This window comes from Lates calcarifer, linkage group LG24 (assembly GCF_001640805.2).
Source record: "Lates calcarifer isolate ASB-BC8 linkage group LG24, TLL_Latcal_v3, whole genome shotgun sequence".
Classification (NCBI taxonomy): Eukaryota; Metazoa; Chordata; class Actinopteri; family Centropomidae; genus Lates; species Lates calcarifer.
Window position 1 is genome coordinate 4,345,310 of NC_066856.1, and position 22,033 is coordinate 4,367,342.

Consider the following 22,033-nt stretch of genomic DNA (forward strand, 5'->3'; position numbering starts at 1 on the left):
GAAAGTTTTTCTATGAAACCCATTTTGCATAAGACAAAACAGGTTTATTTTAGAGTGTTGTCAAGTGTTTGTCTACAATTAACAAAACTGAAACCATCTGATCAAAGGATCATTAAAACAAAATACGGATCTGATGCGAAATTTGATTAGTTTTCAGTACTAGACAGTTTTCGACACTTGATGCTACAGACACGTCGGTGAGTACCGAAAAGGTACTTAAGTTCGATACCCAGCACTAGTTATACAACATATCTAGTGAATGAAGAGAACGTAACTTCCAGTTTTTGTTGTGTGTACATAATCAGTGCATACAACATATCTATCATTTCACAGAAATAAAAGGGATATCATGGCAAAAATGTTTGTCAAAACTGTTTAATTTCTAAAACAAATCTTCAGAGCATTTGGTTTGTTGAATTTTAGCACCATAGATACACTGACTGAGATGACATCAAACTACAAAAACACTCCAGAGTTTTTTCATTCATATTTTCACTTTAATAATGATTCGTAAAAGAAGCTTTATTAAATTGCACCTTAATGCTTTAATATATCAAAGAGAGCTCAATGTGATGGAGTGATGGTGTTTAATTAACAGTTAAATTACCCCTTTTTCAACAAGTGATCCCAATTGACTTAATTTTGAATGAGCTGTTGCATGATAACAGAGCAATAAACTGACTGACTGACTTCCACTGCCCTCACCTTTGTTCTACATTGGAATCCCTTTACATTTAATTTTAAAAATGAAGCTAACCAAGATCCATTTTTAACACAAATGGGCAATACATTTTAATGAATGTATGTATGTCTTCTGAAAGAGGAAATGTTTCAAGTGCAGATGTTTGAGGGCTTTTCTGCCAGCTGAGTGTTGCTAAAAGAGCAACCGTCATCAGATAATTAAATAGCTTTGTTTGTGCCACGCCTGTCACCTAGCTAAAGTTTTCCTTGTGCCTGTCTACAACCATGTCTTAGCTTTGCTTTAACCCCAGAGTTTTTACTTACCAGTACTTAGATTGCACACGGATGTATATAGATATTTTATTGCTGATGCACACTTTATGGCCCTGAAAACAAGAACAAAACAGCAACAGCATCTAGGGTTAGTGGGTGGGGGGAGTTTCAAGGTTGTTCAGAACAGCTTTTATGTCCATGTACCTTTAATGGTTTTAAGGGGAGGAAGCGTTTTATCATGACTATTATGACTATTATTCTGATTATTAGTATGACAAATTGAAAAGGTCTGCCTTTTTCATTCGAAAGGGGCCACTGAAGTGAAAGAATGTCTTTTGAGATATATTGTACTAAAGACGCAACACTTTTGTATATGTATTTATCGTTGTGTTCCTGTAGCCTCGTGATGGTTGTGCATTCATGGTTGAAGGGGTTATACTTTTGATTTGTGACAGCCAGTTTCACAAACTGAGTTTCTCCAAGGATGTGAAATTTGAACCCAAATACAACACTCAGAAAGTCTTTAAATCTCATAGAAACAGATTTTATTTAAGGTGCTTTAAGAGCAGCTTGATTTAGAAATGTTGAACTGGCAACGTAGAGCTTAATTAATTCAAGACACTTGTAACAAAAAATAAATAAAAAAAATTGTGCACATTTATGCATTCACACTAATGAATCATGCCCACAAACCCAGTCTTAAGAGATGATAATAATGTTCTGATTAGCTCGTAATCTTCGCTTTCAGGATACACTGACCTCTGTAGGTTCATACGATAAAAGAACTAAGGTGAATGCAACCGTGGCTAATACACCAGAATCACATGATTTTGTATATCACAGTGGATATAGGGAATTTCTTGTTCAAGCAGGAACAAAGTTTAGAGGTCAATGTATAGGCCTGTAATTTGGGAGTACTGCATATCAATACACATTGGCCGCTACATATTGCACTCAAGAGCAGCAACCTGCCCTGGAGAGTCACACACACCAAGACCCTAACACATCCTTGTTTGTGGTTAAGACTAACTGTAGCTGCCAGGTTTGGCTTGTGTAATTAATGCTCCTCAGTAATCTATCCAAGGAGCATTGTAGAGCTTCATGTACTGCTACTGTGCTCATACCAGACATGCAAGTGTAACACTAGCTAATAAACACCTACTATACCTGCACAGCATGCTGAAAAACAACAATGGGATGTGTTAGGTAGACTTACTATGTCATTTGCAGAACCTCCTCATTGTTTTTTGTGTTTGTTTTTTTTGTTTTGTTTTGTTTTTGTTTTTGTTTTTTTTTTTCATTAATTTGAATTTTATTTTTTGGTTTGAAAAAAAGTGTTTATTGTGATTACTTGTTAATTAGTGATGTGATTATTAAACATGAAATAAAATGGACTAAAACTCACATTTGTGTTTAACTTTCCTCTGTTTCAGAAATGGATTGCAGTGGTGTTATCAGTGAACTCTACATCTAAAAGAACGATGAAGGTGTCCGTCGTTCCGCCCCAGCAGATGTAACAAAATTAAGAGTCAGGAGCTGATGAGAGCAGCATCTCTGTTACAATTTCCTCATCAGGTTACATTATGTTTGTTATTTCAGGGTTAGCTCTGGGATTATATGAAAACATAAACCAAAATACAGTAGAGTTAGATAAAGATAGATAAAGTCTGAATTCATAGCAATTTACGTTTGATATGTGCAGCATGTAGAAACAAGACAGATGGTGACCACTAGTGGGGCCTGAGGGAAACACCACAGTCTACATCTGTTATTTAACATTTTATCAACCATTGCAGTGTAAATATAGCATAGGGCCAAACTGTGTGTTTTTATCATATCTCAATTCACAGGCCTGTAAATAACTCAGTGAGTAAAGTCACACATCTGTATGTATAATGAATAATCAAGTAGCATATTTCAGCCTTCTTCTCTCAACATAATGTAATTACTGTATGAGGCTTTTTACAACATTACTTTCCTCACAGTTTTTCAGGTCTTCATTATACCCTGGGCATAACACAGGGTGGAATAATCAGCATGTATCAAGTTAATTATGATTAACAGTTACCAAGCCCCACACTGAGATTGTCGGTGTTATTATGTTACAGGACCTGGTATTTATCATGCATTCTTTATAGCCTTCCAAAGGTTTACAACAACTAAGCAGCCATAAACATGAACACAGTCAGACTGAGCTGTATTATCTTACACAATGTGATTTTTACTTCTCTTCCTCTGTGGAAAAAAAAGATCCACTTTAATAAATCCAAGGCTAATAATTTTCCATATGACAGACCTGGATGATTCTTTGATTGCCTTGGCTCTCAAACTCAGTCCATTCTTCATATGTCCCAACTCAAAAACTTTCACCAAGCTTCACTCTCTGTGTTGTTTAAAACTTGCTGGATTGGGGGAAAAAGTTGGTGTGCACTTCAAAATAAAAATACTAATAATAAAAAACCATTCCCCACAGTGTTCTTTGCTCTTCTTCACAGCATTCAGCCTTGCTCCAGCCATGAAGGATTCATCAGAGTATTTAACTCACCCATTGGTCTGCATGTAACATCGTGTGTTGGACGGTGGGGGGCAGCAGCACACGTTTTAACCACTCTCTCTAATGGTAGGAGAAGAAGACGGTTACTGGGTTACGGTCAACATCATCCGAAGTCGCTGACTTTCCTTCAGCTGGCCTTTACCGTATTACCGTCTCTTGATATTTTCCTCTCAGGTAAACTAACTTAACTGCCGCTTCGGCTGGAAATTTTACAGCCTTATACTGTCGACTAAAACGACGGAGTTCGTTGAAGGAGTTCGGTTTAAAGCACGAAACACTCGCTAGCTTATCCAGGCTACTGCATACCGTGGCAACCAGCTAACGTTAATGCTAAAGTTGTCTTAAGATTTGCTAACGGTGACGGCGAGTTGGAAAAGGAGCTAGATAGGTAACAAGCAGTAACCATTAAAAAAACTCAAACAGCCAAGTTTAGCGATAGGTCACGTTACAGTGTTTCTGAAAGATAACGCTGCATAACTAACGCTTACGCTCTTGGGAACAGTAAAGTTAATACACAGTTGAAATCAAGCGAAGCAAACATTTCGATAGCTGCACGTACGGTAAACGTTTTCTGGATATTTGAAATCACGTGGTCAACAAGCTATCAGAAAATCTTTAAGCTAGCGTGTTGGCTGTTTTTATCTGCGTTTATCCATCAAAATAGACTTTTAAGCCAACGAGCAACAGCGCATATGTTTTGCAACAGCGCATATGTTTTGCTGTGGTGTCCATTCATACACCCAGAGAGCCCCAGCACTATGTTTTCTGTCTGTCCTTGCTCTACTCACACCGCATTAGCTGGATCAGGTCAGTTCAACCAATGAAAACTAATCAGGTGGGCACAGGTTGTGGCTCTACTGTTTTAAGTGTTGGACTTAAGGATTTAAATCAGCAAACCTCCAGTCACAAGTCAAGTCAAGTCAGTTTTATTTATATAGCACCAAATGGGCCAAATAGCCCCACCACTAGATTGTATGACTTAGTTTCCACCCAGCAGCCCCAAATGTTTGATTTGTATTTTAGCATTGTTGCTGTTAATCTGTTCACGTTGTTACTGTGTTTCAGACATCATGGCGAGCCAGCGGCCTCCCTCAGGCATGGGCCGTCCAATGAGCCGTAGTGGATCTGTGGTCCCTGGTGCTGGAAGACCCCCAACAGCTGTCCGACCTCCTCCTACAGCTATACGTGTTGCAACTGGGGTAAGACAGCTGCAGTGTGGATGAATTTTAGCTTTGCAATGCAAGTGCTCTCTCGGTGAGAGTATTGTATATGAACTAATCCGAGGCCAAAAAATACTTCTCAGTGACCTGGCGTCTGATTAACGTTTTTATATCTAACGTTGATGTGTTTTGGCAAATAGATCTGAGAACACTACTAGTGGTATCTGTGCTTTTCCACGGATGTAATGTCCCAGAAAGGTGGATCTAAATCAAAAGAACTTAATCTTTTTGGATAACTGATTTTCTGAAAGTAATTTGGTTCAACTTATTGAACTTCAAAAAAACTTCAAAAATTGATAATCAGTGGGCAAATTTACTGATTTTTTTTTTGGCACCACCAGGAGCTATTTTTGAAGGAAATCATACTAGTTGCACTCCTTATTTGGAGTGCTTAATGCAGTGTTATTTTTTCTGTTGTCTTTTTCTTTCATTTCTGCTTGACCTCACTCCTTAGCTTGCTACGAAATCATGATTAATTCACATTATCCAGAGATTACATGGCCTTTCTCCATGTTTGTTGTTGTGAGATCTGACACGACACGACACGGATGCAGCACCTTGTTTCTCATAACTTTCTGACTGACTTTGCACTTTCTGAAAAGTTAAACTTTTTTAACCCTTTGAAGCTGTTTGCTCCGATTACTATAGAAACACTACTTGCAAAACTTTTCAGCTTTTTTAAATTTTTCACATTCACATAACTTGTTGTTTCTATGATCTGTGTATTATTAGCACCAGATTTACCAAGGCAGCATTCCATTCCATTCCACAGTCAGTGTATTGGACTGCCCCTAGGTGCTATAGAGTTGGCAACTAGCCTTAACTTTTAATACTAATGTTTTCTACAAGTGGAAACCCAGTATTACAGAGTTGTATTCTTTCATTTTGAACACAGATGGTTCCAGGTACAAGTGGTCATCCTGGTATGAGGGGTGGGATCCCAGTTCCCACCCCTGGAGTCCTGTCGGCACAGATCAAAGTGACTGACAGACCAGTCACCCAACAGGGGCTCAGTGGGATGAAGACTGGCATGAAAGGTGAGTTTGAACTGACACCAGTGTTTCACATGGAGACATTTGTATTTTCATGGATTAGTGTAGACCTATGGCTGTTGTAAGCCACATTAAAATAGGCATTACATCATTACTAGTCTGACCTTTCTTTCCCTCGTTCTCTCCACAACCTCCCTCCTTCTTCAATCCCTTAAGGACCGCAGAGACAGATTCTGGATAAGTCCTACTACTTGGGTCTTCTAAGGTAACACCTACTAACTGCCACCAACTATATTTTCGCCCCACAGACTAAGTTATGCTTATCACACTCTCTGTCCTGAGACCCTCAGGTCTGATAAGTAAAAACCACTTTAGCAGTAAAAACTAAGGACAGACAGTTATGAAAATGCATCACAACATTATTTGCAAATATATACATATGAAAAATGTGTATCCAGTAGAACTATAAATTACTTTGTATGTATGTTTGTTAAAGACAATGAGTTGAGCTGAGTGAATTTGACCATTTAAAATGACTATTGTTGTTGTTTTACTACAGGAGTAAGATCAACGAGTTGACCACAGAGACCAGCAAACTGCACAAAGAGATTGAGAACTACAACCAGGAGAACTCTGTCTACCTCTCCTATGAGAAGAGGTGAGTGGTATTTTTTTATAGTTTGTATTGACACTGTTCATTTTATAATTTAATAACAGACTGTCCCCAGTCTGTTAAAAATCCCCAAATGACCAACCCTTTGTTGTTTCATTTCCCGATCCAGAGCTGAAGGTCTGGCTGCAGAGATTAAAGATTTACAAGGACAGCTTGCTGACTACAACATGGTAAACAACTAAACTTCAAGTTTTAGCTGTTGTCTATTATCATTTTCAGTGAGCTGCTGAAAAGAAAGGCCATGTTGTTAGGTACTGACAATAACCTTTGCTTCTAAATCCTGGATATTACAATTAAATAACTGTAAGAATGAATTTTGCAGTTTAGGTATTAAGCAGATGCAGTTATGCATAATGACTCACAGTGACTGTAGTACATAAGTGAAATAAATTATTGGCATTGAAAGAAATCTCCCAGCTCACCAGCTATGTGATGGTAAACATCATTTACATTTTAGAAGTATATTCCAGAAGCTTAGGTGTCCAGTATACTACAAGGTGTTTGAAAAGTCACTTAATGAGGCCTACTGATATGTAAACTCTTTATTTGGATTTGCAGCTGGTGGACAAGCTCAACACCAACACAGAGATGGAGGAAATGATAAATGACTACAACACTGTAAGTACATTATATAAGCACTATGGTAACTCCTCTGACACCTCCTGTCTAAAACTCACAAGTCTGAAGTGAAGTCAGAGAAGTGATTCAGCAGGGTGATTTTGTGGACAGACTGTTCCTTATTGAAAATATAATGAGAATGCCTTGTCATTGCATCCATGTTCCTTCCTGTCTTCCCTCCCAGTTGAAAGCCCAGAATGACAGCGAGGCTGAAAGCATTGACAGCATCTTCACTGAGAGAAGGGAGTAAGTATTTGGTCAAAATGTTGTTATATTTATTGTTGTGTGTTCTGAGATCATTTGTGCAGGTTTATGTTGGGAAATCATGTTCCCTAAACATTTATCTAATGTTAGCTTTTCTTAAAATAATAGTCAGTCCTATTTTTTTTAAATTAAAGTTTTAATAGAAGAAAGTGGGGGAAAAAAAAGAAAAGCACACTCTTTGTATTTTATAAGCTTTTAATGATAAGTCCAGTAATTCAGTTTCTTATTTGGTATTGTCATGTGTCTTGAGAATTTCAGCCATATTTGATATTCAAAGTTGAAAGTAATTATTTGGCACTACAGTATTTTCTATCAGTTACCAGGACATGAATTTGCATGACCATTTCAAACTGGTGTGTAGCTTTAGAAATACTGTAAAGATTATATGACACAAAATGAATGAAACAACAGAAAGAATCACTGGTTTTGACCCACAACTTCTAAACAAGAAGCTAAAAAGACTGGGTCTAAAATGGGTAATGAGTCTAAACTACAGGCACCAGCTGCATAATATTGGGAGTCAACAAAAATTATAATGTCGTATTCAGTTTGCAAATACAAAGCACAAAGATATCTCCATTCTCTAGAATGCAAATCAGTCTTTGGTTGGTGCTGTTACACAGTAAAGAAAAGAGAAGCAGTAAACACTGTCTCTTTTGATTGCAGTAACACATGACCTGAAATAATCTGTCAGTGGGTAGAGGCATATTATTGCAGAATTTTCACTGGTCTGTACACTGCAGTGCAACTTCTCTCCTGTAAGTGTTCGGTTTGCTTTTTTTGGGTGTCAGTGATGTGAGCACTATACATTATTGTGCACAGAGCCACATGGTTTGTCTTCAGTGTGGACCAGTGAATGGGGTATAGAATTAATACACACTTTGCACTGTTTACATTACAGTAGGAGTGGACCTTACATAGCAGGTTTGATTTCTTGACCAGGAATAGGGAATTTTTAGGTGAGTAAGAACTTAAATGTTATAGTTCTGTATTTAATTCCTATTTGTGGCATTGATGTGATGCTACAGAGTAACATAAAATTAGTACAAAAAGTAGAAATAGCTTGGATCACCAACATTACAACATACTCACAGTAATAGCCATAGAGCCAAGACAACCATTTTCCTAACTCTTAGATTGACAGTGTTTAGCAGTACTAAAAGTAAATAAGCTAATTCATTTTATTTAGCTGATAGGTCTTTCAGCTAGAAAAACCATATATAATCATTTTAACAGCCCCTCACTAAACACCTAGTTTCTCAGTGCAACAAAAATGACAGATTCTGTCTTTGCAAGAAGGAAAATGCCCCCTTTTCTTGTGACTGAAGAAGCTGTATTTTTCATCATAGTTCTGCTAAATTCCCCTCCGCTGCATGTCACTCTTCCCTCTTGATGTATGGATCTTCAAAATACCCATCCTCCTCCTCTTCCTGCTCCTCTACCTGCCTGTCCTCAAAGGTGAATGTCTGATGGCTGAGGTATCCCCCCGTCTCTGAGAAGACAGTGGACATAACGTCCTCCTCATCCTCCTCGTGGTCTAGCCGCCGATGACGGTAGTTGTGGAAGAGTTTGTACCAGGAAGGCCCCTTGATGGCACATACAATGAGCATGGAGGTAGTTAGTGCCAAGGCCGCAACACATGCTGTGAACTTCCATATGTTGCCGAGCACAGGGGTCTGGTCTGGTTGGAGGGAGGAAAAAGGGTGGAGAAATCACTCTGTTAAGCTTGTTGTGTTCTACTTGTTTATCCACATATATAATAGAAGAACAGTTGGAGAATAAGAAAATATCTATATATCTCTTTCTCTTACCATTGTTTATGCTGTGCTTCTGACTTGATGACAGTGTGGTCTTCAGCACAGTGGATGAGGCCCAAGAGTTGACCGATGTTGGTGGTTTCTGTGGGTCTGTAGTGAGGGTGGGTGATGGTGATGGATAGCACAAAGCTGTTGCCTCTAAAAGATCATTTCCAGCCTGTTTCTCTGGAGAAGCACAGCTAGCCCGTGGTCCCCCTGTAGAGACAGACAGCACATATACAAGTCATTTAATTAACAAGCATTCACTTAGTCAAGTAGGTTAAATGTACTGTCTTTAAATGTTGTCAGCATCACCACAGATACATGTGTTTTTGGTGGAATTGATCTACTCAGACAGATATGTACAATGAATTTAATCAGCACTGTAAGCTTTTGGTTCTTCAGGCTCTACCTTCCCAGGCCAAACCCCTTCCCCCACCACCTGCAGGTGACACAATACAATTGCAAATAATAGATACCATTAAAGGTCAACTTGAGACCACCAGACCAGCTCCTTCATAATAATGCTTGCTGATTTTAACAGAGAAGGGTCCCAGATTTCCAAGCTATTTCACTCAGATTTTCTGCTCCCATGAAAATGCAGGTTACAGTAAAAATGTCTTCTTGCATGTTGATGTTTGAGAAGAATGCCTCTTGCTATAGACAGTGATGAGAAAACCTGGGGGAAACTGTGAGAAAGTTGCTGATTTTGCTCTAAAATTCCTATAAGCATAATAATGGTATTATTTTATACTCGGTTTTTGTATTATTCTCCATGAATCATTTTTTATCTGTGTTCTTATCCTGTTTTTTACCCACCCATAGTTTAGATAAATAATGAAAATTATTACCAATGCTAATGTTTGCGGCTGTGACCTCTCTAATGCTGATCAGACAGTGGACAGGAACAATTCCAGGGATTTTCCTGTAGGTTCAGCACCTAATGGGACCAGATAGGATCAGGTTAATGATTAATATTAATTCAGTTTCCCTGAGGGAGTCATCCCAAAGGGATCAATAAAGTCAAGTCAAGTCAAAGTCTCTAATAATTGTCTGGTTAACACAGCTAGGTTTCTGATGGATTTCTGGGCCTTGTTTACAGAGTGTTGTTTCTTTTCTTTTGAATGGAAAAGACTGGTCCAGTGATAAGGGACATACCTTTAGTGAAATAACATTCTTGGGGTATACAGTGCTGTCTTCCATTGCCAACAACCAATTGCAATTCAGAAATTATCAGTGATGATGTATTTCACAAACAAAAAAAAACCAAAACTTGACAATTCTGATGTAGTCACTCTGTTGTCAAAGACCAAAGTAGTATTCCATATGTGACTTAATTCCAGTGTCAATCAGATTAATCTGTTTCTCTGTGTTAATGTAGTCATGTTATGTTATGAAGCTAAATGATAAAGAATGAAAGTATTGGTCATGTCTCAGGAATTTACCAGAATATCTTCTTCGATTCTTGTGACTGTGGCTAGTTTGGGTTTTACCTGTAGATTGTTTAACCCTTTCAGTAGCTGTGTAGGAAGACTTGTCAGCAGGTTGTTGGACAGGTCCAGCTCTGTTAAGACATCTAGGCCAAAGAAAGCCTCATGATCCAGGCTGTAACAACACCCACAATTGTAGGATCAGTTGTAGTACCTTACTTAGATGTATAAGTTATGAGTCTAGAAGAGTATTGAGGTGCATCACTCCAACCAACATCACACTCAGAAATCTACGTTAGAAATGCATGTTGACATTTATAAGTACGCAATACTTCATTTTGTCATTTTTGCTGCGTGAACACGGCACAGTTCTGTTTAAATTAGTATTTAATACTGTACGGGAATGGACAAGGCTAACATTTTTATTTTCGTATTCACCTGCTGATATTGTTCCTAGACAGAGATAGCACTCTGAGGTGAGGTACCACAGAGAAATACTGTGCTGGTACAGCAGTCACCTGGTTACCGTCCAAGTGGAGTTCTACCAGTGCAGGATAAGTAGCCAGGGCTAGTCGGTCTGACCCATTCAGAGTGATAAGGTTCCCCTCAATCACCAGTTTAGTAACAGAGGAGCTGTTGTCACTGTGAGGAATAACTTGTAGAGTCTTGCTGGTCAAATTCTTTACCTCCTGATGGATAGATGGACAGTTATTACTATAGATAAACAATCTCAATTAACACAAACAGACAACACATACAGAAACTACATCATTAAAAATGTTAAAGAACTTCTCATACCAATGCATCTCCACAGCCTCTGCAGTATTTCCCAGGATATTCAGGGCTACTGCTGCAGTCAAACACAGCAGTAGGAGAGGTTGTCGGCACCTTTGCATCATGCTATCCTGAAAAGAATCAAACACGAAACACTGTGGGGAACCAATACTTTATATGGAAATTAGACTCCTCTGTTTTACCTGGGATGCTGAAAAGACAACTTTACCTGTCAAAACAATCAAGTAGCTTTTTTGCACTGCTCAGAGCACAACACTGACCAGCAGAAATAATAATTGTCAAATTGTACAGATAAGATGGTTTGTGCAGCATGCTTACCAGCAGTGGAGGAAAATCCACTTTATAGGTTCAAAGTGAAACAGCTTTCATTTAGCAATTATCCCTTTAAGCAGTGGGGCTTGTGTTAAAGTTCAAATTTCTTCACATATTAGTATTATTTATGACCTTGTAGACCACCATGCATCGGTCTGGACACTAATGAGCTTTACATCTTATGTAAACCCGTATAATAGAACCGTGTCAGCACCTTAATCAAACTATAAACCTTAAAAAGCTTATGTCCTGGTAATTACATGATAATTTTATGTACACATAATCGATCAACAAACCTGCTGACATGTTTCGGCGTGTCTGTTACTGTTATATATTAATGAATAGTAACTGAAGACACTTACCTGTACTTCTGCTGGCTCTAACATGAACTTCTGTTCACCTGTCAGTCTGACACAGCCAGCACAGCAAATGACCTTTGTTCCTTATTGTAAAACCTGATGGCTGACATGCACTGTTCCTGCTAGCTAACTATTTATGACTGGTCACGTCCGTCCTCTCTTCTTACTTACCTTGGTTAGAAGAAACTTTAAGCTTTTTTGCCTCGTATTTAAAATTCAAATAACAGTGCACATTAATGAACAGGATTAATGACAGTCACCTGTTGAAATGTGAAACCTGGGAGGGAGTAATAGAAGATTGAAGGGAGAGAGTGAGGAAAGTAAGGGGGAAGGATTTACAGTAATGGATGGAAGGAGGGAGAGAAGACAGAAAGATATAATTTGGGTTTGAATTAGGATGGAGGAAAGAAGAAGGGGGGTGATGGATAGACAGGCACAAGGTAGGAGAGGAATTAGGGAAAGAGTTTTAGATAGAAGGGGGAATAAGATTACAGGAGGTCAGGGAGAGGAAATGAGGACAGCTACAAGAAAGCAAGCATGTACTCTGAGCCTTTTCCTCCATTCCCTCAGTTCATCCCTTCCACGCTTCCATCCTTTCTTCATCTTTCTAGCTATCTTATCTAGTCTATATGATTCAATCATACCTATGTTCCTGGTTTGAATCTGGCCTGGGATCTTTTTCATGTTTCTCCTCCTCATGCTGTTCTCTAATTAAGGCAAAGCAAAACTAAAAGATGAAACTTAAACATCACCACCCTGCTGTGTGCTCTACAGAAGAGAGGAGGCAATCAGGGCGATTGAAGAGGAGATCAGGAGGGAAAGACGGGTCGCTGACGAGGTTGTCCAGTCAATGCCAGCTGCAAAGCAAGAGAAGTATTTCACCATGGCAACAGCCAATGAGGACCTGCTACAGGTATACCTGCAGTTTTGACCTATAGCAGTACTCTTGTAGGAGTATAACTTTTCCATGGCACTGCAATGATAATACATTAATATGACTCGTACTGTAGCATCTGCTGCATCATGTAAAATAACTGTACTTAATGTCCTTCTGTTTCCCCTCTCTTCTCTGTGTCCCCTTGTTTTTTGTTTTGCAGGAGCTAGCTGTTCTCCAGGAGGAGCTGGACATTCTGATGACCAGGAAGGAGGACTACGAAGCAGTGAGTTGGATTAAAAGGAAGAGGGAGGGAGGAAGCATTAATGTATGGCAGGGTTTTTACTGATTTCACTAAGTTAAATTTGAAGAAATCTTTTAGACATCTTCAAGACAACATAGAATGCCAAAGTATGAATCATCAATGAACCCAGCATAGATGGGATAAGACCTAGAATTATTAACAACTACAGTCTAGTATGATTTTTTAATTACTTCCTGCAGTATGTAACAGTCACAAACACAACCTGGACCTGGATAAGCAGCAGAAAATTGATGGTTGGATGAGTGCATTAACCAATTGAAAATAACTAATTAATTTAAGGTCTATGTGTTTTTTTTTGTTGTTTTTTTTACATAAGATCAGAGACCTAGAGCAATAGTAACATCTCTAGTAGTCGTAATAGTAGTAGTAGTAGTAGTAGTGTAAGATGTTATATATGATGTACTGTGTGCAGGAGCTGGCCAACTCACAAATAAAGCAGGAAGTGGTGCGGCTTCATGAGACACTGTCGGCGCTGGAAGCAAAGCGTGACGCCATGGAGGCTGAGCACAAGAGCCTGGGCTTCACCCCAGGAGGAGAGAGAAAAGCTATTCAAACAGGTTAGCTTCACAAACAGCCAAAGAGTGGAACACATTAGAAACATGACTCTTAAGTTTACAAATCTTACATGAAGCAACAGAAGTTGTATTAGTATAGAATAACCTCCTTTAATGTTCTGTTTTCCAGGTGAAGGAGGACAACCAAGAAATTGCCAGCATGGAGAGACAGTATGTATTCATATTAATTAATTAGTTGATTTAAATTTTAAACTTATTTTGCATCTGTGTAATGATGTGTGTGCTGTGTGTGTGTGTTCAGGCTTACAGAGATCAGAGAACGGACCGGACAAATCACAGAGGAGATCCGACAGCTGGAGCAGGACTCAGAGGAAGCTCAGGGTAACAAACTACATGACTGCTGTCAACTTCACTTTAGCTTGTTTTGTCTTTGAGTTTATATTTTATTATAACTCATCTCATACGATGCTGTACAATTATGATACAATTTCACTTTTATTATAGGTTTTTCTTTATCTTGAGTCCAGCTGCTTTGATATATATCTAGTTTTAAGTGCATTAATATAGATTAAATAACCTTTTTTACTGAAAAAGGGCTGTTACAGGACTCCCAACTCTTTATATATTTGGGCTGCTGAAACCTTATTGCATATGTGATCTGTTTTGATTCATAAAGTTCCAATACTTTTTTTGTCCAAACATTTTACCCGTCCCTCAAAGCCCTCTGGAATTACACCCAGAAGACCACCTGTGGATCTTTGGGAATATCATGATGGAACACTTCTTTAAGGGCATCAGTCAACTTTTCATTGCTGTATTACAGTTTTACTCCATTATGCATGCAATTAATATAATTAATATAATTTGACATATGTATTTCATTAGAAATTGTGTCAGATGTTCATCTGTACTTTGACATATGCCTAAATTCCCACAATGATGAAGCGATGCTTCCAGATAAAGCATGATTTAATAATGACTGCTTTCAGATCATGTTTTTCTTTCAATCAGGAGAGTGTCAACAGAAATACAAGGAGCTGAAGAGGAAAGAGGAGGAAATTGACCGTAAGTTGAAATTTTGAGTAGGAAACATCAAATATCACAGTATAAAAATGCACCAGTGTTTTAGGTTTTTACAGTGATGCTTTCATATAGGGAATGCAGGGGTGTTGTAGTGAGGGGATTAGTGACTGAGTTAACTATTACTATTACATAACTACATGGCTGAATATATAGATCAGTGGAATGTTTCATGTATCTTAAATAATATTAGAGCCTCTGAGGAAGTCTTTAGTCCATCTCTGCAGGATGGTGGAGAAAATTAGTCTCCCAAGACAATAATCAATGTAAATATTTTTCACATTATTTTAAAGAATGACTGATCTAATATGGGAAGATGAAGGCTGGTGAAAATATTGCATTATGGGAGCGTGTGTTGCATATTGTCTTTCTGGATACAGCCACAAGGAGTCGCCAAAGTCAAAATATTTTTCAATCCTGCACACAGGAGCTTCAATTTCTTTTCATTACGAGATATTGGTTTAGATACAGTAACAGTCAGTAAGTGGCAGTAACTTCTTTCCTTTGTTTCAGGGTTTCTGGAGTCGTTTGAAGAGTCCAGGGCTCAGGAGCAGGAAAAGATGACACAGAGCCAGGAGAACATCATCTCCCTCCTGGAACACTGCAGCAGGGTGAGGAGGAGGGGGAGGGGTGATGCAACAGTAAAGAGGGAGAGGAGGGCAATTAACTGTGAGAGGGAAGAAAATAATAATATGAGACTACGGGAGGTAGAAAAAAAATGATGGTCAGTACAACGACGGACAGATACAGAGATGGAGTAGTTGGAGGAGTATGATAGAGAAGACTAAGTGTGTGCGTGTCTGTGTGTGTTTAGAACATGCTACGGCTACGTCAGGTGGATACAGTGACAGCCAATGAGCTAAGGAACATGCAAGAGGTGCTGGTCAGCAAGGAGACCGAGGTGGTACAATCAGAGAGCACCGCCAAGGGACTGACAACAGGTAGGTAATACACACACACACACACACACACTGTACCTATTATGAAGAACATGCCAAACAAATAAATGTTTACGTGTTAACTTTCACTGTCACCATTCAGAGTCCCGGCGTCTGCAGCAGGACCTGGAGAAAGTGCAGCAGCTGGAGGGGAAGATCACAGGAGAGCTCAGCACCCTGAAGGAGCGCGTCAGCACCATGGAGTCTGAGCTGCACACATACCGAGACCTGGACACCCTGAGGCGCACAGCAGAGGAGAAGAAGAAGGTAACGCAGGCCATCCTGGAGACATGGATGAAATAGACAAAGCAGTTCAAATGTGTTCTATACAGCTATGTACTGTATGCACAGTATATTTATAGGTATACAGTATCTGTTTATCAGTTGGAGGTATGAGCCCCATCAGATGAATCAAGGACATCGTCATAAAACTATCTGTTTCTATTTGGCCAAGGTGACTAAACTTAAGTCCAACCATGTCTTTCTTCCTCTGTTGCAGAGACTGCAGGAGGACCGGGTATCGCTGACTCAGCGTCGGGATTCATTCAAACAGCTGTTGGAGGAGATGAACCAGAAATACGAAGCTTCGAAGACCAAACTGCAAGAAAACGAGACTCATGCTCAGGTTCAAGCATTTTACACTTTAAATTTACTTTGAACTTCTTATGTGATACATTGTTTTCAAAGAGATTTTCATTTTACTGTCTTGAGGTTTTTGTGGCAATATTTTTTTTCTTATAAGTCACCAGTATGTGAATTTGTTGATTCACTACAAGGTCTGAGAACATTACACTGAAAATAAGCACTGACAGAACCACCTGTTGTGTACACTGTCTTATTTCCACTGACTGTGAAAATCACATTAAGACTTTATCATTAAGGGTGTGAGAGTTGTGGTTGATGCTGTAGTTTTGACAGTTAGTGGTCACAGAGGTGGTTTGGTGACTGGAGAGTTCATGGTTCAGGACAGCAGGAAAAATGTGCACTCATCCCTTGTCGAGCACCATGGTTTAGGTTCCCTTGTGCAAGGCACTTCAACGTTTAATGTTGTTACAAAATTGTGATATTCTGCCCAATCCTAATCTTGTCCTCTCTTGTGTGTGTATGTGTGTGTTTTATGTTTTAGCTGGCTAACTTGGAGAGGAAGTGGCAACACTTGGAGCAGAACAACTTTGTGATGAAAGAGTGTATCCTTCAGAGTCATTGTTGTTGGTTGTTGTTAGTTGAGTGATGCTACTCATCAGTTCAGTGCGACATGTGAGTGGTCTTTATAAAAGTCATTGATTGGTCACACCAGGTCTTTCCTTAACTACAGCATTAGTCATCGCCTCTAAATCCCAGGAGAGTGACTACGCCTCAGTTGCCAAGAACGTCTTTCAACAAGTGGCTGAGTACAACAAGTGTCTCATAGACTCACTACAGAACAACAGGAGTTGAACTCACTTTTGTTACATTTAACACAGTCACCAATCACCACTCATCTTAAAATGCCAGTTAATCACAATTTATATGAAGATTGTAGTTTATGAAAGTGCCTCTTGTTTGTTACTTGTAGCTGCTTCCTTTCCATAAAAATATTTCACTATGTCTATTTAGTCAAAGTTCGTAGGTATTTATCTTGTATATTTTGTATTTAAAGATACCGGAGATTCATTGTCACCACTGTAGGTACTTGTGAATGTAGCTTCAGAGTGCTCTGAAAATTTGAATAAAGAGGTTTTGAAGTCATAGGTTCAAGCTGTTATAGTATAATGCCAGCTGCAAGAAGTATAAAGCTCCATTTTTGAAGCTGATTTACAGTAGTTTTTAGACAAAACTCAAATAGTCCAGTTGGCTCAAATTACAGTGTGGCTACAACAGAGCTGAAAGAAAATTCTACTGTGTGGTACAGTCACTGGTGGTGGGTCATATTCAAGGGTGTGGTGATATTTGGGCAATATGGTACAGAGATTATACTGGAATGTTTTCTCTGTAAGGATTTGTTTTCTTCTTGTACCTCTCAGGCTGCCAGTGATTTACATTCAGTTAGTACACAATGAAAAATCAACTACTCAAGGTATGTAATTCCTCACAGTAAATACTGTGTCTACATTTAGTTTTGTTAAACAGCCTCAGAGTTGTCAGTGCAGTGCAGACTTTTTCAGTCTTTCCACTTTTATGTTACCAAAACTTTATTCATGTGTCGCTTTTGAGAAAAAGCATATGTAACGATGAAAACGTGGTCAGAAATTTCCAAAAGAACAATATGATTAGAGGCTCACGCTGCCAACACTGAAATTTATAATTACCCAATTAATAAATCCAGAGGGATTCAGGACAAATTCACTTTCTATTTTCATATTTATTGCTTTTAATTACTGGAAAAAACTAATCCACAGTTTACATAAAATCCAAATGCTTATGATCTCTGGATCCAGAACCCAGCAGGATCTTCTGATCCACTTCAGCTCTTAAATGAGCGGAAGAACTTTCTGGGAAACCGTTTGGGACATAAATAATCTTTAAAGTGAAACTGGAGACAGTACAATTTATCTGCGAGAAAGTCACCAAGTTGGCAACACTGACTCCGAGCTTTTTCGATCAATCACAAGCGAAGTAGGCGGAACAGAATGAGCCGACCAATCAGCGTGTCGTCTTCCGACGTTGGCATTGTTGCCAGCCGAGTGACGACATTGGCCTTGACTTCCGGCGAGGAGAGCGTAATGGTGGAGGAACAATGTCGGATAATCGAGTGAAAATACAGCAGTAAAATCAACATTTTACGCAACCTTCTTCGCTTCTGTTTGTTGTGGCTGTCAGAAAGGTCATTAGTGAAGAAGTGTGGATGTTAAAACGAGCTGTGGAGCTGTTATATCGAACACCGTGAAGCTGGACGCCGAGCACACCTGCATCCGAAGGTAATGCTAACGAGCTAACTAATTAGCGGTAATCATTAGCGTTAGCCTTAGCCTTAGCCTTCGCCTTCTCTTTTAATTATATATTTTGATCTTATTTCCACTTGTACTCATGTTTATCACTTGGGTAAGAGCGTGTTTGTGTGTCTGTGGCCACTCGTCCCTGACATGAATTGTGTGTTTTCAACGTGAAATGATAACAGAGTGTTTATCTCTTGGCCCGTTTACTTCTCTGTGCGGTCACTTTGCAGACATTTGATCCAGGTTACTTTTAATCCGTTTGTGGCGGTTTAGCGTCTCTTTGTGGTCATTTTGGATCGCTGTACATCTCAGGTTTTTGTCTCTTTGTGGCATTTTTTGGTTTTGTTATTTTTGCTTTGTGCTCTTGTGTGTCAGCACTTTCGTGGCCACTTTTTGTTTCACGATTGTTTTACGTCTCCGTGTTTTGACTAGTTGTGGTCGTTTTTGTTTCTATTTTTCACTTTATTGTCCATGTACTGTCCATGTCCAACAATCGATCTCCTGATGTGTTTATGAATCATTAGTTTGTGGTGACCTTGATTGAGTTGATTGAGCAAAGTTTTGTGTTGAATATTTTGAAAACTAGATGTAACTCTGAGCTCCTCCACAGCTGAGATTACTGTTAAAAAGTATCACATTAAACTAAAGTTTAATCAGTTCAGTTTAAGCGTTGAAATTTAAAGATTGGGTTTTTAAGTTTTGCTTAAAATAATTACGCTAGCTGATCATACGTTTAAGTCACTGATGTAAACATAATTAAAAGTAAACGTATATTAAATTTAATCAATTGTTTATTGGTTTATCAAAGTAAATTAAGACTGTTTAACTAAACATGAACAAAGAGGAAGGTTTTGTTACACCTTGTCAAAATGTACAAATAATGCCAGACAACTATCTGTAAAGTAGTCTGTAATCTGTAAAACTCTCCTCTAAATGTCAGTCAGGTTTCTGTGTATGGTGGAAGAACATAGTGAAGTACAGTGAACAATATCACGAGTTAAAATCCTGCATTCCAAAGTTACTTAAGTGAAAATGTTTAATGCAGTTCAGTTTAATACACTTGATTTCTGAAGTGATTACCTGATAGACAATTTAGACTGATAATTAATCATTTTAATTCATTTTCCAAACATTTACTGTGGTTTCTTCAGGATGTGATGTTTTTTCTCATCCAATGTAATGGTGAACTGTGCTTTTAATGTTTGGTTCAGCAGTAATTTGGAATATTTATGGATGGTTTTGGGTTAAATTGTTGATGGAGAATTTGTAATAGAGTAATGAAAAATTTCCTTTGTATGTCTCTTTTATTTCCTCCAGGTGTCACCGCTTGGTCCATCAATGCACAGTCCTCGTTAACAAGAGTTCAGAAGACCCACAACAGGTAATTTACAATCAAACAAAATCAACTGTCCAACACAGAGCACTGATGTTAAACTGTTCAGTCACTGATCTGAGGTCTGAATAAACCCTTATTAATTAAAATTTGGGTAAGAAGTTTTGGTTTGATTAATATTTTACTTCTGACAGACGAACTGTGAATAAAGACCAGTCTGACATCAGCTGTTTATTTATTTTATTAATTATTTACATGAAAGTGAAATACAAATATTTTGTTCCTAAAATCAATGACTAATTATTAAAAAATAATGATTAGTCTTAATAATGATCTCATTATTGATCACTTCACTGATAAAGAAAACAGGTGGTTTTTCACCTGACATGTTTGGAGCCTCAGTCTTCATCAGAGGAGGTGCTGAAACTTCTTGTCAGCTGATTTCTGTGGTTATGGGCAGGACATCCTCATCAATCAGCTGACAGGAAGCTTCAGCAGCTCCTCTGATGGAGACATGTCAGGTAAAAACACCTGAGTAAATGAAACCAAATGATCCTCTTCAGTCAGTTGTTTACATGTTGTTTTCTCTGTCTTTACAGAGTGGAAACTAAAATTCACAGACGAGGTGAATCCGAGACAATGGAGATGATGTTCCAGCTGAAAGGAGCCATGTTTACTCCTTCACCTCCAGGTACAGTGTTGAACACAGAACTTTTCAGACTCTGGGTTAAATTCAGTCAGAGTTTCTGTGGAGTCTGTCAGAGCTTTGAGCTTTTATAACTTCCTGTGACTAAATCAACTGTCCTTCATCCAATTAGTAATCCGATTTATTATTGATCATTTGGGGTTTATTCCCACACAGGAAACCTTACAGGACTCAGCAGCATCTTTGACTCAATTAACCCTCTGGAATGAAAATAGAATTGTTATAATGCTGTTAATGTCTTAGTAAACCAACATTTTTATATATCAATGACATTCATATTAACAGCAGCTAATGATCCAAAGTTTTTCCATTTAATATAAATTGTTTATTTTCTGTTATACCATGAAATACATCTGAGCTGCTCAGCAGAGTGAGTTTTTAGACAGAAAAGTGTCAAATTAATCATTGCTAATGATCAGGTTTATTTTATTTCATAATTATTGGATTTCTTTTGTAACACTTGATCTGTGTAGTGACCATGTTCCCCCAGTCAGTCTTTGTGGATTTAGTGTCTTTTACATTTCTATCTGCTGACAGTTTGAACTTCAGTACCCAGAATCCCTCTGTGCTTTTATTTTGAAGGTTTAAACCGTTGCTGATGTTTGTTGTTTTTCTCCTCAGGACTTGAAAGTTGAACCAGGAAACACTGAACTGAGAGAGAAGACACAGAGACAGAAGGTCAGTGTTTATAGTTTTCATTCTCACTCTGTCATTATCTCAGCTGCATTTAGACTCTTTAAAACCTGTTGTCTGGAACTAACAGCAGCTAGTTCAGTTATAATTAGTATAATATTAATAATAATAGCAGTAAAAAGATGAAGAGCTGAAACAAAGTATCTCGTTAGAAGTTGTCAGTCTGGATACATGATGTGAATCTGTGGCAGCCACTGTTTCTAACTCTGCTCTTCTCTGTTCTCTTCTGGGTCCTGCTGCTGCTGCCCGCTGACTGCTCCTCCTGCAACATCAACAACTAATCTACTACTCAATCTACTACTCAATCTACCTACTAATCTATCACTAATCAATCAATCTACTCACTCACTCTCCTACTCCACTAATCAATCAATCAATCTACTACTCAATCTATCACTCTCCTACTCCACTAATCAATCAATCAATCTACTACTCAATCTACCTACTAATCTATCACTCTCCTACTCCACTAATCAATCAATCTACTACTCAATCTATCACTCTCAATCAATCAATCTACCTACTAATCTACTAATCAATCTATCACTCTCCTACTCCACTAATCAATCAATCAATCTACCTACTAATCTACTAATCTATCACTCTCCTACTCCACTAATCAATCAATCAATCTACCTACTAATCTATCTACTCAATCTACCTACTAATCTATCACTCTCCTACTCC

The 22,033-nt window shown here is 38.5% G+C and overlaps 2 protein-coding genes and 2 long non-coding RNA genes across 57 annotated transcripts in view; 2 read left to right on the top strand and 2 right to left on the bottom strand.

Annotated features, from left to right (window-relative positions):
- LOC108881552 (microtubule-associated protein 4) overlaps positions 1-3,417 on the top strand; it is a 110,789-nt gene extending 107,372 nt beyond the window's left edge. For all 5 annotated transcript variants that reach the window (XM_051066603.1, XM_051066604.1, XM_051066605.1 and 2 more), the window contains one exon: positions 2,388-3,417. In XM_051066603.1, coding sequence (XP_050922560.1) covers positions 2,388-2,428 — 41 coding nt within the window. In that variant the 3' untranslated portion in view covers positions 2,429-3,417. The remainder of the gene's footprint in view (positions 1-2,387) is intronic.
- Positions 3,418-3,541: 124 nt separating this feature from the next.
- ift74 (intraflagellar transport 74) overlaps positions 3,542-22,033 on the top strand; it is a 23,751-nt gene continuing 5,259 nt past the window's right edge. Inside the window, 25 exon segments of the mRNA XM_018673631.2 lie at positions 3,542-3,682; positions 4,574-4,707; positions 5,624-5,765; positions 5,937-5,985; positions 6,280-6,378; positions 6,503-6,563; positions 6,952-7,011; positions 7,196-7,257; positions 12,742-12,880; positions 13,065-13,127; positions 13,579-13,686; positions 13,688-13,723; positions 13,851-13,891; positions 13,983-14,062; positions 14,693-14,746; positions 15,275-15,372; positions 15,576-15,702; positions 15,803-15,966; positions 16,199-16,324; positions 16,826-16,886; positions 17,021-17,755; positions 18,499-18,596; positions 19,932-19,995; positions 20,547-20,638; positions 21,275-21,331. Of these exon segments, the coding sequence (XP_018529147.1) occupies positions 4,579-4,707; positions 5,624-5,765; positions 5,937-5,985; positions 6,280-6,378; positions 6,503-6,563; positions 6,952-7,011; positions 7,196-7,257; positions 12,742-12,880; positions 13,065-13,127; positions 13,579-13,686; positions 13,688-13,723; positions 13,851-13,891; positions 13,983-14,062; positions 14,693-14,746; positions 15,275-15,372; positions 15,576-15,702; positions 15,803-15,966; positions 16,199-16,324; positions 16,826-16,886; positions 17,021-17,136 (1,815 nt within the window). The 5' untranslated portion in view covers positions 3,542-3,682; positions 4,574-4,578 and the 3' untranslated portion in view covers positions 17,137-17,755; positions 18,499-18,596; positions 19,932-19,995; positions 20,547-20,638; positions 21,275-21,331.
- LOC108881558 (uncharacterized) lies at positions 9,151-10,666 on the bottom strand. Its single transcript, XR_001960643.2, has 3 exons — positions 10,565-10,666; positions 9,923-10,011; positions 9,151-9,287 (listed from the first exon to the last, which is right to left on the bottom strand). It is a non-coding gene; the product is annotated as an uncharacterized LOC108881558 (long non-coding RNA).
- The window catches only part of LOC108881557 (uncharacterized), a 7,941-nt gene continuing 7,608 nt past the window's right edge, over positions 21,701-22,033 (bottom strand). For 24 of the 50 annotated variants that reach the window (XR_007809283.1, XR_007809299.1, XR_007809290.1 and 21 more), the window contains 2 exons: positions 21,931-21,997; positions 21,701-21,828 (listed from right to left, as the gene is read on the bottom strand). This is a non-coding gene — a long non-coding RNA (uncharacterized LOC108881557). Of the gene's footprint in view, positions 21,832-21,874; positions 21,998-22,033 lie in introns of those variants that run through there. The other 26 variants (XR_007809262.1, XR_007809266.1, XR_007809302.1 and 23 more) reach the window with 10 other exon arrangements.